This window comes from Harpegnathos saltator, unplaced genomic scaffold (assembly GCF_003227715.2).
Source record: "Harpegnathos saltator strain DR-91 unplaced genomic scaffold, Hsal_v8.6 scaffold789, whole genome shotgun sequence".
Classification (NCBI taxonomy): Eukaryota; Metazoa; Arthropoda; class Insecta; order Hymenoptera; family Formicidae; genus Harpegnathos; species Harpegnathos saltator.
The window spans coordinates 1,324,174-1,340,586 of NW_020230636.1; the positions used below are offsets into that span (position 1 = coordinate 1,324,174).

General features: G+C 44.9%; 1 protein-coding gene across 3 annotated transcripts in view; it reads right to left on the reverse strand.

Moving 5' to 3' along the window:
* Positions 1-1,469: 1,469 nt before the first annotated feature.
* LOC105181706 (uncharacterized) overlaps positions 1,470-16,413 on the reverse strand; it is a 263,572-nt gene continuing 248,628 nt past the window's right edge. For 2 of the 3 annotated variants that reach the window (XR_003114142.1, XR_003114141.1), the window contains exon 6: positions 11,043-11,071. Coding sequence is in view for 1 of the 3 variants with exons in the window: in XM_025306572.1 (XP_025162357.1) it covers positions 3,440-3,519; positions 11,011-11,071 (141 nt within the window). In the remaining 2 variants the exon portion in view is untranslated. Of the gene's footprint in view, positions 3,520-11,010; positions 11,072-16,413 lie in introns of those variants that run through there. The other variant, XM_025306572.1, reaches the window with a different exon arrangement.

The following is a 16,413-nucleotide window of genomic DNA, read 5'->3' on the forward strand; positions in this document are numbered from 1 at the left end:
AGGCAGGCTTACGAAAACTTATACTCGCTACATACACGCCGTATACTCATTAACGCAAATGCGTGTGTGATGACGCAAATGGCGGAGCTAAAGAGCAACAAACGACCAGCGTTCCGTCTCTCTCAGCCATTTCCATCTGCAAATCCCTCGGATGGATTGAGGATCGATTTTTCCTCGATTCTGCCGCGACAACGATGGTTTTATGCTCCAATAAAACCTAAGGGTTCATTTTTATCCCGCCGATTGCCCGCGTACGTCATAAATTAAAATACTGTCGGAAAAGGCCAATGGCCGAGAGATCCTCGAACTTTCGTCGACTCGGGGAAAGAGAGCATGCGCGCTTTTCGAGTCGCAGCTAAAATTCGAGTCGCGTAGCCATGTGCATCTGGCAGACTGGGCGAATAAGTGGCTGGACAACCGAACGAGTAAACATCGCTCGCCGACGTTTCACCTGCGGAATCGGCTTATTTTTTAATTATCTTTACGCGGCGCATCGCCGACTTCGATCGAGGACGCGTGCTGCTGCGTAATAGAGGTTTCTCTCATCTCTTTCCTTTGTGTGGGTGCTGTCCGGGCTCGAGACTGTGCCCCGCTGAAATTCTGTGTTACGCAAGCGACGTCCATTAATGAAAATCGATTACCCATCAAGACCGGTGCTTACACCGGCGCGCGTCAAAAGCTCGCGTACACACACACTATCTCGCCAGAGTTAGCAGGCCTGTTGCCGTTATACGTTGTCTAGCTTATATACGTTGATTCCGGAGGATTCGAGGGGACACATTAGCTCTCGGGCTAAAAGACGAGCCTCCGCACTTATCCCTGGCTAAATGTGCTCGATCACCGTACGCGTAATTACAATCGCGTTAATAATCTCGACGCGCGTACAGACACCGAGCCGGAAATAACGAGCGGCGATAATGGACGCGCGAGGACCCAGCGCAGTTTAAATCTGTATTACGCTCGTTATAAACAAATTATTGTCGCACATCTCCGCCTCGCTCGTGCGGCGCTTCCGATGCATGTGTAATGCATCGCAACGCGCCTCCCGCGAGGCTCCGGCCGGCCGTGAAATAATAACGTTTGCGCCACGTGAAACTAACGAGTCACTTCCACAGTACCTGTGCCGACGCGCGTGTGTTTGAAAAATGTCGGATCGGTAAACGAATGCCTCGAACGGTGCGTAAGTGTTGATGAACAGCGCAGATTATCGTGATCCACGACTCGATCGCTCAACTCTCCGTCTGTCCTTCGTATCGGATCGAAACATCTCGCGTTTATATGAAACTCAGCCGGATCATCAGCTCACGTGATCACACGGGCGCACGCGCGCGCGCGCGCGTGTATATGTACAATTACATTTTCTTTACTTTTACACTTCATATCCTCAAGTTGTACATGAAGAGCTCGCAGAGAGAGAGAGAGAGAGAGAGAGAGAGAGAGAGAGAGAGAGAGAGAGAGAGAGAGAGAGAGAGAGAGAGAGAGACGGTGTGGCGTCTTTGTTCGGTCGACTGAATTTCCAGCGGCGTGATTTTCCCAAAAGGGTTACACGGCGCGCCGAGCGGCAAGTTTCACATCGAGCTATAAAATTCTCCGGAACGTGGCGCGAAGGATGGTTGAAGAGGTGGTGGGATGAGGTGAAGTAGTAAGGAGCGAGGGCGGAAAAATCAATTAGACTGCCTTCGACAGCCACGTCGCCATGATTCAGGAAACCGATAAATCTCAGCTCGGCGACATCAGCACCGCGGCTGAAGTCTTGAGTATCTCGCGCCATTTCCACGTTCTCCTTCTGATCCTTCGCCTCGCGCCGCGTCGCGTCCGCAAAGAGTGTCTAACGAAGGCAAAAGCGCGATACTTTATTGGCGCCTGGTAATCCTCGGGCGAGAGGAACACCACGATCCCGTCGACAGAACCGAATCCGAAATTGTGTCGATGCACGAAAACACGATGTTACGCAAAAATTCGAGCGCGGAGGCTTATGCCGACGTGAATATATTCCCGGAGATAATGCGTCGCAAATGCGAATGCATAACGATCGCGTGCAATTTTTATCGCAAATGCAATTCACGGCGGTTCTTTTGTGACTCGAAAATACCCGCCCGTCCGTATAGTTTGATAGGGATGAGTCGTAACTGAAATTTCCAAATTTTCCTCGTACGTCTGCTTTCGACGGCTTCAATTTAACACAATCCGCACTTTAAGCGAATGCAGATGAAAACATACCAACGAGAAGAGACACTGAAGATTATCCCGAGGGCGTAAAGCGCGCTTACCTACGGAAATATCGCGCGGAGATGGAAGACGCGTTTGCGAGATACAATGTTGCGGCATCTCTCTCTCTCTCTCTCTCTCTCTCTCTCTCTCTCTCTCTCTCTCTCTCTCTCTCTCGCTCGATAGACTGAAACGAGAATCGTTGAAATTATCGCCGAGATTCATGCAGGTTCGCAAATGCAGATACGCCATTATGTACGTTCGCATCCGATGTGGCGGGTTAACCGATATATTCCGCTTCACAGACCGTTGTCAATGGCACTTTATAAGCACTCGCCGACTTGAATAATTTTGAACCGCCTGGGAATCGAATCGATAGAATCTATATAAATCGCGATCACAATGTCCGCGGCGACTTTCCCCCGCCTCCCCCGCGTAGATATCGTGAGTACGCGACCTACGTAGTAGGTGCAGATAAGGAATTACTACCATATACCGAGTGAAAAAGGTCCCCCCATGTTCCACCGAATGGATTCTTACCAGGAATATGTCACCGTATTTCTCGTGCTCCGTGCGGCAGCACGCGAAAACGAATAGCTGCATTATAACGATTATACTCGTTCGATTTACAAGCTACGAATTTACAAGCTCCGCACGTCGCAAAGTTTAAATTTTCAACTCCGCGAGATTCGCGTGTCGTTCCACGCGCGTATATTTCATCATCATTTGTCATTCGTCCGCATTTGTCTCTCGTGTTTCACGCGCGTGTCAGGGCGATTTGCACGTTTGCTCGCGCGATAAAGAAACGCGATACGTCAATATCCAAATTCGCGTTCGTGAAATATAGCCCGGTGTTACTCACGAACACCGTTTAATGCCGTGCAATTTCCTCCTTTTTCTTTTTTAACGTGTATGTAAGTGTCATATTGGTCACCGACCGGGAAAAGTTCAACCGCGCGAAAGAGTGACAAAATGGAGTTACTTGGAAAGGACATTAATGACCTAAGAAGGATTTAAGGACGGCGCGCGTTTCTGATGTTTCCTTGTGTAAAAGACACGTTTTCCATTATGGCGACGACAAAGAAATTTTTCCGCGCTTTTTCGCAAAGCTCGAGGTACAAGACGCGAAATGAGCCCGGTATGTTTCACACTTTCGACGATATTTAATACCTTCTCCCGCAAATCCTATCTTCCGTGAAGAAAAGTTGCTAACTCGGAAAGCTTCGGAGCGCTAATTGGAGGACGATTGCGAAGCACTTCGACTTCTCGGCGCGGCCAACGTGATGCAACTCCGTCGTAAGTCACGAACTCCTGTAAGATAGAGGCAAAGGGATACACCGGGGCGATGGATTTGTGTCTTACGGAAACTTCTGAGAATGTGAGGTGAAACATTGTGCCGCGAAGTGATCATTCTCTTTGTTATCGCTATCGTATAAACTGTGTGACTCTTGATGCTCCTGGGTAATTTCTTTTAAACAAAACGTCCTCCCGTATATATTTTTACGCTCAAATAAAACTTTCATATTCTAATGCCTTCGGCATTCTCGAGAGAGACAAAGTTTCTCGAAAGGGAAATCTCAAGCTGCTTTGTATCTTGATGAATAACTTACATGAAAAATCACACTGGTTTGCGCTGCCAGTTTCTGCGATACTCGCGCGTCAGAGGAAAGGCTAGAGAGAAAGGATTAACGTGCCGCCATTATACCAAGAGCGATCTGCACGCAACCGAAAAGTTAGGTTGTATTTTCCAATTTCAATAAATAGATCGTCCTGTAGCAGTAACACCCCGAAAGAAAAGAAAACTGGTTGCGAACAAAGTTCGTTATCGAGTTCGAGAAGGAAAGTATAGCGGGTGTCCAGTGAACTTCCTACTTCATCTTTAGGGACTTTGTTTCGAGGGTTACGGAAAAGAAGGGAAAGCTAAGTGGAAAGGCGATTAAACCAATATACCAGAAGCCCATGTTGTGTTCAAGTACGTTCTTCGTTTCCTTCATTTTCGTCGCTCTCGCCTTCCTTCTTCTTGTCCTCTCTCGCTCTCTCTCTCTCTCTCTCTCTCTCTCTCTCTCTCTCTCTCTCTCTCTCTCTCTCTCTCTCTCTCTCTCTCTCTCTCTCTCTCTCTCTCTCTCTCTCTCTCTCTCTCTCGCTCTCTCTCTCTCGCTCTTTCTCGCTCTCGCTCTCGCTAAGGGACTAACGACTAATTGCATAACTTTGTTTTCACCGTGGCTGATATTTTTCCTTGTCGATGTAGCTTGTAAATGCCACAGCGCACCGTGCTGAATCCTCGTCGTATTACCGTAGGGCGCGATAAAAATTATCAAATTCAGAAGCCGCGGTTGTAATTCAAACTGTCAGATCGCAACGAGATCTGGAGAATGTTATCTGCTTTACGACGCTCGATTTCCATATCTATGTTACATGAATATTCAAATAAGTGGCGTGCGCGTGCATTACGCCAAGTGTGGGTATGTACATAGCTTTTTGATACATGCACTTCTACCGTGGCGCGCGATAAAACGACCGCGGCATCTGGCCGCCATATGAATATCTATTGTATGTTTATGTTGTCCACACACCGGAGACATCGTCTAATATTCAATACGTACGGATCCGTCACGGAGATACTGTTCGCAGCATCTGCCGCTGTGATTTTTAGCATCGCAGCTTTATTTGCCTGCGCTATGAAGTCGACTGTCGATCATCGAGAATCCACGTGCGATGGTTCTTTCGTACTCGCGACTCTGATGGCATTGTGCCGTCCTTTGTTACGCGAGAGACTGGCTAACAATATCTCTAACTGCTTCCTGAGACGCGTCACGGCTCTCTCGCGTTTGCCGAGTGTAAAACTCGATCTTCGATATCACGCATCGGCATTTATTGTAAGAAAACTCGCAAGACACGGAGTGATCTCGAAGAATATCCAACGCGAGTAAAAGCAATCGACATGCTATCGACGGGCGGAAAAGCGCGTCTTTCTTCGGTCGGGAACCACGTGAACACACGTGTGCGCCGAATATTTTCTTTCCTTCTCTCCTTCTGCAGTTTCACGCTCGTTCTTACAAGACAAACCGTAGCGTTTCGGATTCCTCCGCTTTAGATGTGCGGTCAATTAAGCTTACCTCTTCTCGTCCTCTGCATGTGAAAGGACACAATTTTGGACCGAGTTCGAAGCTCGCCGTATACTCTCACGCATGAATCGGTAGCTAATAGTTTAATGTCATCTCGATTTCGCGCTCGATCGTGCCTGTCTAACCATGAGAAACGTAATATAACTAAGGAAGTCCGACGAAGTTTGCGTGCTGCAAGTAAATGTTATGGAAACTCCTGCTTCTCTCTCTCTCTCTCTCTCTCTCTCTCTCTCTCTCTCTCTCTCTCTCTCTCTCTCTCTCTCTTTCTCCGGAAATAGCCGGGGTGAATCGTTTTTTCTTCTCCCGCGTAATTTCTAATTGTCGGGAAGAAATGAGCGAAGATCTCTCTCTCTCTCTCTCTCTCTCTCTCTCTTTCGAGGCATATTTGAAACGAGTCATTCCCCGCTGAATTTGATTTATCATTACGTTAATCTTACTTTATTATTATATCGGTGATCTCTATCTCAGTTTGTCGTGTTCAACGGATTCAACGGTATTCAACGGATATCAAATCCGAAAAAAAGAAAAAATGAGAGAACTGAGGAAAAATAGGTCTTATGCGAGCCGATTGCCGATCAGAAAAATATAATTTCCCAAATTGCCTCGATGATGCGGCTACTTTTCGTATACGCGCCGCGTTTGCGCAACTTACATGGATGTATCGCACGAATTAATCTTTTTATTAGACGCGAAAAAATGTCTGACACTGCAATAGTAATGAATCGTAGCGCCAGCCGTGCATATTTCGTATTTTTAACGTAAATAAATTTTCGCAACACGGACCCGGCGAGTCCGCGTTAAACGTTCTTTCGTATTGCGGATGAACAAAATAAAATACGCGCAGTTGTACGGTGCTGCAGTTGTCCCGACTTACCTATACCACTAACGCATACTCGCCATTTGTTTGCAAGTGAGGAATGCATCCACGATACTTTTTTTTCGAAATAGGACGCTCAACCACAAAAAATATACGTATACGCGCCGCGAAGTAATCATTTTGTACAACCCGTTTTAATAACGCACCTTTCCAAGCGGTATCGAAAATCGCACGATAAAAGCTTCTAAGTTGAACTGTAGTTTCCATGTTTAATTTCAAATACAAATTCCATTATAGGTTATATTGGCGTAATTTGTGCGCGTAATACGATAAATCATTATTTAATTTCTCTGTATCGAATTGTTATAAAAAAATCAGTATTCAGAATTACTAAATATATTTAATTATTATCTCTGCATTTTATCTTTATTCTTAAATTCAATATTCATTATGTTGGTTATATAATTTACTCAGCTGCAGATACAGTGAGATAAGCAAATGCTAAATAATCTAAACGGTAAATGTCCAAGAAAGATAAAAAAGGTCAATGAGTAAGTGACAATGGACATGATTAAGTGGACAAATAAAGTAAATTTTGTTTCTTCATAATCTCTTTGCACTTTCTTCTTTGGCGTTGAAAGTGTAAGAGAAATATATCAATATACATCTAGAAATATATTATACGTCCTAACAAACTGCATCCTCGTCTTCCGTTTTAGTTTCCAGCATCTTGCTTTTATCTGCCTTGTCGTGACAATCGGGACTGATACAACTCGATTAGAGTATGTTAATTAACGCGAGATGCCAATAAAAATCCCATGAAACGTACTTCAAATAGCGGGTGAAATATTTTGCAAGAAATATACCGCTAAGCTCAGTCACGAAAACATGTATGACACCTGAGAGTACACACTAAACAATCGGCAGGAGAGTCATCCCTCTGTCCATCAATTACCATCCGTCGCCGCTCGTTCGCGAGCGATCACAACAACCAAAACATTCCGGGTCCTTCAAGATGGTCAGACATAAACATATTTATATATTACTTCTTCTTCTCCCTTTTTAGATGCTTAATTAGGCTCTCGTTAGTATCACGTTATTTAACACGTACTTGAATCGTGTCGCAAGCATCAGTGTCGGTGTCAGTGTCAGTGCTAATATCAATATCAATATTAGTATCAGTCACGATGGAGCAGCCAAAATGTTAGGTTGGGAAGCCAGGACGAAGGATGTAGGGTACACGAGGCAGCATCACTTCATATATTTACCGAATATGTCAAACTTATTTATTATACAGATTTCCGTTTCGAAACGTTTGACGTTTGACGAACGTATCGAGAGTAAAGAAATACCTGAGTCAAAATTTGGACTGGCATTTTCATAGCTTGTTATCATTTAACAAATAATTGTAATAATGTTTCATGCATTTCCAATTCACCAATCTGCATCTGTAGTTATTACATTATTTCATACAACAAGAAATATTGACCCAAACAACCGAACGGTCCATGTATACGAATTTATAATTTATTATGCACTCAATCAAATATTGTAAATAATTTATAATTATGAATACTACGGCCTTATAACATTTAACATTAATCTTTCAAATGCCGATTTCTTCGTCAAATAATACTCGTTGGATTGCACGTCCTATTTGGAATCTAGTAACGACCTTTTTTGCTTCTGTTTATCCTTGTCATTGTATCGGATCTAAATTTAAATCTCTATGGTTAAATAGCATTATTGGACACATAACTATAACTTTTCCTTTTACAGAGTTCTGATCGGTTCTTTTAAGAGCTTCAAATTTCATTGAACTTTCAAAAAAAGAAACAAAGAAAAGAGAAAATTAGAAAGAAATGAGAAGAAAATGCGTTATATATACAGGGTGCACGATTTATCTGAAGACATTGAAATATCTCGAGAACTATGCATTGGATAAAAAAAAATGGTTAATGAAAGTTGTTAGTCTCGAAGGGGGACATCCAATGATACCAAACTCGACCTCCCACCCCACCCCCTGGGGGTGAGGGTTGGGGCAACTTTGCAATCTTAAATGGGAATAACCATTTTTTATTGCAGATACGGATTCTACGCTACAAAATACGTAAATTCTGTCCGAAACTTTTTTTTTTATTCGTGATAGATGGCTCTGTAATCGCAAAAAATTATATTTTCCGTAATTCTCCAGAAATGATCATTGGATTGAGAAATAAAAAATACCTGTTCAATATTTTTAAAGAACATAATAAAAGTTATTAAAAAGATAAGGTTTATCAACCTAACCTAAAAGATAAGGTTTATCAACAAGTGCCAACAACTCGTGAAAACATGATAGAACGCATAAGAAACGCTTGCGCTGAAACTCCCGCAGATATGCTTCTATCCTGTGTACAGTCATTTGAAAAAAGGATCAATAAGTGTATTGAAGTTGAAGGTAAAAATTTCGAACACTTACTCTAATTAATTGAACAGTGAGAAGCAAGGGGACTCACATTAAAAAAGCACCCCGATCTGTGAGAGGCAAGGGGACTCACATTAAAAAAGCACCTGAAGGGAACATAAAACTACTACGTCCTCGTCGTTGCTCCTGTGTAACGCTAAAAGTAGTTTCTCGGAAAAATTCAACGCTATCTATCACGAATGAAAAAAATTGTTTCAATAAAAATTTCACGTACAATCTAATTCTGCAATGAAAAATGTGGGTCCCCATTTGAGATTTGAACGTTATCACCCACCCTACCCCGAGAGGATGGGGGGGATAACTTTTATTATGTTCTTTAAAAATATTGAACAGGTATTTTTTATTTCTCAATCCAATGATCATTTTTGGAGAATTGCGGAAAATATAATTTTTTGCGATTATCTATCACGCCATCTATCACGAATCAAAAAAAAATTTCGGACAAAATTTACGTATTTTGTGGCGTAGAATCCGTATCTGCAATAAAAAATGGGGGTTTCCATTTAAGATTTCAAAGTTGCCATCCCCAGGGGGTGGGGTGGGAGGTCGAGTTTCGTATCATTGGATGTCCCCCTTCGAGACTAACAACTTTTATTAATCACTTTTTTTATCCAATGCATAGTTCTCGAGATATTTCAATGTCTTCAGATAAATCGTGCACCCTGTATTTTTCACTCATTACCTACCTATCAATTTTTATTGATCATTTAAAAGGTGATTATCTTATGACACTGTCTGCAGTTAAGTAAATACGTGATTAACATGTTGCTCATTAAAAAATTAACGGGAAAAATTAAGTATAAATGTAATAATTGTATTAAAAAATGTAATTATACTAAAATATAATTGCATATTAAATAATAATTGTTATAAATATCAAACAATTCTAAAAAAAAGCCTCTTTCAACACTCGCATGGAAAAGACGGCTGCAAATAATCACAGCATCAAAGTAAATAAAACAATAGTTTTACATCTCGAGATTCCTCATTGGTCTTTTAAGTTTGACGGAATTTGTAGGATTAACGTGGAACTAAAATTTCGACTCGGGTCCCGGCTTCCCTCTCTCTTTCTCTCTTTTCCTGTCTCTAGTATCGTATAACCCGTTACATAAATGTACCACACGAGCGTGCACAAAGCTACAAAGCGACATGTACGGAACGCGTTCCCTGTATGACTGTAGATAAGCCATTGCATTCGTAAATGGACGCGTTTCGTTGCACGGCAGCTCAACATCGCGAGAAGATCAGGATGCACCTTGCCGCGAGCTAGAAACTCGCCAGCTGTTTCTGAAGTTGAATTACGGAAATATCTAGGCGCGCCGCACGATTTGTTTTGTTTCGGTGAGATGAAGGGAGAAAGAGAGAGAGAGAGAGAGAGAGAGAGAGAGAGAGAGAAAGGGAGAGAAAGAAGTGTATATATATTACGTTTTACAGTCAGGTACGGGGCGAACCACCCCCGACTCGTAGCGTATATTCCGCAGTTTATAATTTTCTCGGTGCTGCGAACAAAAGGATGCGCGATTCCAGAGCCGGGGGAACCATTTAATTAACCGATGCGAGAACAGCTACGTGCTATCGCGTACACGCCGGAGAGGGAGAGAGAGAGAGAGAGAGAGAGAGAGAGAGAGAGAGAGAGAGAGAGAGAGAGAGAGGCGGACGGGTGCATAGAACGGAAAAAGATGCGAATAATCCGTTTCAGAGCGAAAGCGGTGTGACAAATCTAGAACCGCCGGATGCACTCATCATTCTGCGCGCTCGCTTCGATTACCCCGACATTCGTTAACAGAAACCGATACACACAGCCGTCCTCTTTTCACCCTTACTCGCCAAACTAGACGGCGCTTTGAATTTCAAGCACATCCCGTGCCTCTTTCACGTTGCACGCGTTGTGCGACTCTTACCTCGTTATTTTATAATTCGAAATTCCCGGATACTATTTACCCATGTTTCACGTTAAATTGTCAGTAACGTCGTCTGTGTTCTCTATATCTCGCGTGTGTTATAATTTCTGATTAAGTATAAATCACGTACCGTATTACTAATTATATTATACGGTATTACTAAGTAAATTTCAAGGAAAGTCATAACCGGTAATCCCATTCACAGTTACACACAGTAATAAGATTACGTACTTATGAACATAATTTATTGATAATAAATGAGTCGATAATGTATACCTCGTACATCAAGCAAGCATCCAGCTGATTACGAATAGCATTCGATTATCAAGAAGGAGTAATCGGTGTGAGTACGGGTATGATTAAAAACCGATACATTAAAGTGGCAAGTGATAGATAACGTCTGTTTCACCTACGACAGTTCGAACGCGGATGAATCGCGATATTAATGATGTGACAGCGCTAAATGACGTGCAATTTCCGTAATCTCTTCACCTCCACCATCATCTTTATCTGTCAAGAAACGCCTCGTGATGCTCACGCGCTTTGCTTCCCCCTGAAAAGAAAAGGATATCGAGTTTATTTGATTGAGATTATATTTCTATTAGATAAGCTATATTCTATTCTATTCTACTTTATTCTATTCTCGTTTCTATATTTCTTTCTTTTTCTCACAGTGCATATTTCTCACGTGTATCTTTTTTATATCTCCGTAGCTTTACGTTTTGAAATAATTGAGTATCTGTGTATCTGTGTACAGTTTTTCGAGTATGAAAGGTATAAGCTCTTAACGCTGCGTCCGATAAATTTGAGAGCTTGCATAATTTACTGTTCTCTGACACAGTATCATATATAAAAATACACAGTCATCGCGATCTATTGCACGATATTCCTCTTTAATTCTACATCGAGACAGAAAAACGGTAACGAGTGTGGTGGGCATTGTTTACTCTAAACGTAAAGAGTGACGTACACATATATGTAAGTCGGGCTATTAATATATTTCGTATATTAATATATTTCGTTTTATATTGCTGCAACATATTTTCATCCACTTCAAACGCGATTTCATGATTTCTCATCCATACGACGTAATGGTCGCCGTATAATGCAAAACATTTTATTAACAAGATTAATAAGATACCCGTCACCATAGTAACCGTTAACTGTACGTCGATCGTTTATTATAGACGTTTTATTCACCGGACAAGTGTAATACCTTCATTGTTATCTTTTTCGCTATTATAGCGTGTGTAAAGTTGGTTAAAGCATTTCATTACGTAAGTCACGAGTAATTAAATTCCCACGAAATGCGTCAAACGATTCCTCGCAGATATGTATGTGTGTATTTATATATATATATATATATATGTGTGTATGTATGTATACACATATGTATATACACATATATATGTATATACATATACATATATATATATCTATATTTTAAAGAAGATTTCTCAAAACGTGATTACTATGCAGGAGAAAGTGGCCATTCACTACGGAAAGATTTCTTTCCTTTTATTTTTTCACCAAAGAAAGCCCCGTAAGTATCACTGTGAAATATAGGCGTCTGCTTTCGACCCCCCTTTATCTGTGGTAATAGGGTATAATATGCTCACATCCCCCTCCCCCTCCCACTCTACAACGGCAATAAATCTGACCGGCACATTTAATGACCCTCGTAATTTAATATGTCTAATTCTATGGAAGATCTACCAATTACCATGGGACAATACTCTACCTGGACGCATAAATCTCATCGATAATGCTAAGGGATAAAGCGAGACTTATCTGGCTATAATTCACACTACACATTGTATCGCGTTTCGTGACGAGTCCCGCAATCTGATGATGACATCACCGCGACGTATCAACATCCTTTCCGCACTCACACGTCCAACGTTTTCGTGAATCTTGCGCGCGCCCGCGCGCGTCTGCCGGATTAATTGAATTATTATCGGTCGGTCCCGATCGAACTAGAGGGTTTGAGAGCCTGCCTGTCGATCCTTGCGAAGTCGTTGAGTCTATCACTTCTAAACTCCGGGCAGCTGCAACGGAGCAAGTCAAATCGGTAGGCGGCGAGCCAGGCTGAGAGAGAAAGAGAGAGAGAGAGAGAGAGAGAGAGAGAGAGAGAGAGAGAGAGAGAGAGAGAGAGAGAGAGAGAAATCGGGAGAGCGAGACAGGAAGTGGAATTTCCTTAATAATTAGTCGCTCCTGACGGAAGTCTCCAGACTTCTGACGAGGCCACTCTGTTCTCCCGTCTTAAGCAATCGTTCGTATTACGAGACATCGGGTGCCGCAACAAAAGATGGAATTAATTAGGATGGTACGATCGCCGGTTCGGTGAAATCCCGTTGGCAGCGGTCCAGTAAACAAGTAGGTATTGATTCAGATGGCGCACGACTGGGCTGGTGCGAGGGCTGAGGGCGCGGAGGAGTCAGGGTGGGACTCGGCTCGCATTAACCGGCTGTCGTGCGTATTTATCCGCAAATTTATATCTTCGCGCATATATGCCGCCATTTAAACACAGTGGCCGGCGCGATGAAAGTTGAACGCGTGAAATACAACGGGCACGCCTCGCATGTGTCAATTAGTATTCAATTTATGACTACCGGCCGAAAGCAACGGGTCGGTGCGGCGCGGATTCACCGCCGCCGCCGCCGCCGCTGCCGCCGCTGCCGCCAACGCCGTCACTATACGGTATTACTGCCCGTGTCCGTTTGTCGACGCGAACGCCCGCAACCTGGACTCTTCCGAAATAACGATAGGCCGGGGCAGTTACGCTTGAAATGAATATCGGCCGGCAAACGCGATGAAAGGTAAATACAGGGGCTCGCGCCATCGCCCGTGTCATCCGAGCGTGCGCGCTCGGTGTGTATATGTCAATCCGTGCGAACGATATTCCGACGGTGCGCGACGAACCAACACGCACGGACGCGCGACTTGGCGAACGTGGTAGCCCCCCAGCGGCATTTCTCGTGAAAGCGTCGTTAAAAGTCACCACGCTACTTTGTAGCTCCGGCCGCGCGATAAAAATGTGATTTGCGCGTAGCGCAGACACAGTGAGCGAAGCAGAACGGTGGGAAAGGAGGCGATGCTGTTCGTCCGCGGTATTTTCGTCAAAAGGATATAATTATTATGCGATTGATGTGAGGGTGGATCGTTCAAGTATCTTACGGGCGACACTCGCGCGCTAACAAGCGGGTGCTAATGTCCGACTAGTGACGTTCAGTTTCTACTTGCAAAGTCGACGCGGCTGCTGCACACTTCGTGTGTATAGCGACGACGTCCTCTCGAACTTCCGCGTACAGTACGTGCGAAGGTACGGTTTAAGGGCGCGCGGATTGCGACTGTAATGGTCCAGAAAACTGTCCTCCACCGCATTACCATAGGAATAAAAGCGATCGAATTTTGTGCGGAAACACTCGGCTGAAAGCTTACTTTTATTATACGGGGCGAGAACGGATTGTCGACCAATAAAGATAACGGTAGCTTTGCGCCTCTCAGCCTTCCTTCTCAAAATTATCCTCAATCTTGCCGCCGCGCCCGTCGGCCTGCTTGTAAGGTTGCGGTTTGAGAATTTGTAGAAAGAGAGAAAGGGGAGGACGAGAGGAGACACGAGAATATTAGAAAAGACCGTGAAATCGCGGAAGTTTCGGAATGTATCGTGCTACGCGCATTGTCCCGACTTCGTTTTGCGTCGGAATTATTTAAGTACGAATAAATGGAAAATATCGCACGGTGTATTTGTATAATCCGCGTATTTTATTTCTACGGATTGAGAGGCAGGAACGCGCGCGCGTGCGTGCGCCCTCGCGTGCAACTTTGCTTTCATAATGTAAAAATAACGAGCAACCGGCAGATATAATTCCGACATAACAATGCAAGAAATTATACCGCGGTATCGTTGCTGCATTTTTGCCTGCATTTTTGTTATTACACTCGTGTAATATCGTATAAAATATTTAGACATTACGTAACATCAGCGTTAAACAACAAGAGACGCATATCGATACAGAGAGGTGCATCAGGGACAGCGTTTTTAGGGGAGATACCTTTTTTCCTTCACATCATGCCCGTGTCCCAATTAAAACCGTTCCCTCGTCGTTTCTCTGGACGCGGAGCGATTTTGCAAATATGTATACCGAAACACGCGCGAAAATAAGCCCAAACGTCGTTGGCGATCTTGTGATTTTTCTCTACCTCTTCTGTACTTGTCTTTTTATAAAGCCATTTAAGAGCCGAACGAAATTACATGGTCCGCGCGTGGTCGGGGTTAAGCGGGACGCTTACGTGTACCTTATATCACAAAGACCGACTTTCCGGTGCCATTAAAACCGCGTCTGGAGAAGCCACGCATCTTCGCGGGATTTCTTCCTGCCGCCGGGAGAGCATTTTCTTGGTGGCGCCCGGTATTGCGGTAGTGCAATGCAAGCCCATCCTGTACGACATCCTTCTATCCCCGACTTTTATCCTCTCCCTCCTTCCGCCCTCTCTCTCTCTCTCTCTCTGTCCCTCTCTCTCTCTCCTTCTCTCTTTATCTTAGAGCCCGTGTTCACGCTCGGGGAGTTCTCCTTGTCCCTGTGGAGAACATTCCGTGGGCGATGTTGCCGACGTTAGTTCGTTTAAAAGAGTTTCGCGAGTTTGCGAGGCCAGCCGCAACGCTATACCGGCCGCGCTAAATTTCTCCAATGGCTCGCGACGTACACGCGTCTCCTCAGTATTTTCTGAAATTTTCTTCCTTTTAGCGACTTGGACTCTGACCAAACTTCGTCCTCGAGTCGGGGCTCAGCCTAACTTCCGGCTCAGGGAGACGAATGATCCCGGCCTCGTGTTCCACCCGCGTCCGCCACCCCACGGCAGCTCTCCGCCTTCCTCCCCCGCCCCCTCCCTCCGTGCACGAGCGTGACTCCACTCCCGCCATTTCCAGCCCGACTCCAGACTTCCGCCCTTCTGCTTTTTCACCCTTAGTCGGGTGACCCGTCGTCGTCTCCCTATCCTCATACCCCGTAGCCGGTCGCACCCCACCCCGCCCCGGAGTCGAAGTTACTTATAAGTTATGTTTTCGAGTGAACTTTGCTGGCACCGCGAAATTTCGAAACTTTGATATTCAATAACTCCGCCTCCGCGCACGGAATCCTCATTTTTCGCTCTTTCAACGGAAAAAGGCCACGTCCGTTCGTACGGGCGTTCCCGCGTCTCACTTCTACCCGCTAAGTCCGCGCCAACCCCCCGCAGTCTGATTCTCACGGCATCTCACGATCGTCTCTCCCCCGCCGCGGCATCCGCCGCCGCCGCCGCTGCCGCCGCCGGTCTCCCGTCATCCGGCTCCCTACGCTCCACCGCCATAGCCGACGCTGACGCCAAGGTTGGATATCCAATCCTTGCGAGACGCTCTATCGCGTTTCCTCGGACACGAGCTCGCGAAGAAATTAAATTTCGTCGGAGTGAAATTCCATCCAGTCGAACGCCCGTTGCCGACCATTGTGATGCGCTCCCGCCTCTCGTCAACACGACGGCCTGTCCACAATAGTTCGTCAGCGCTCGCGGGCGCCGGGAGACCGCGCGAAAAGACATTCTTTCCCGCTCCATGGGGCGAAGTAAGGAGCACCACAATCGCGCGATATTAGCGATGTAAAGGGCCCGGGTTCTCGCTCCCGTGGAGAGTACCGGGTCGGTACCGGCCCAGCCCGGCTCGGCCCGCGCGCGGCCCGAACTTTCTCTCTCTCTCTCTCTCTCTCTCTCTCTCTCTCTCGCTCTCTCGCTCTCTCTCTCTCTCTCTCTCGCTCTCTCGCTCTCTCTTTCTTTCAGCTTGCTTGAACGCTTCGCACCGCATTTACGATCAGTCGCAAATGCGCGAGCAAACGAACGAGCGAGTGAGCGAGCGAGCGAGCG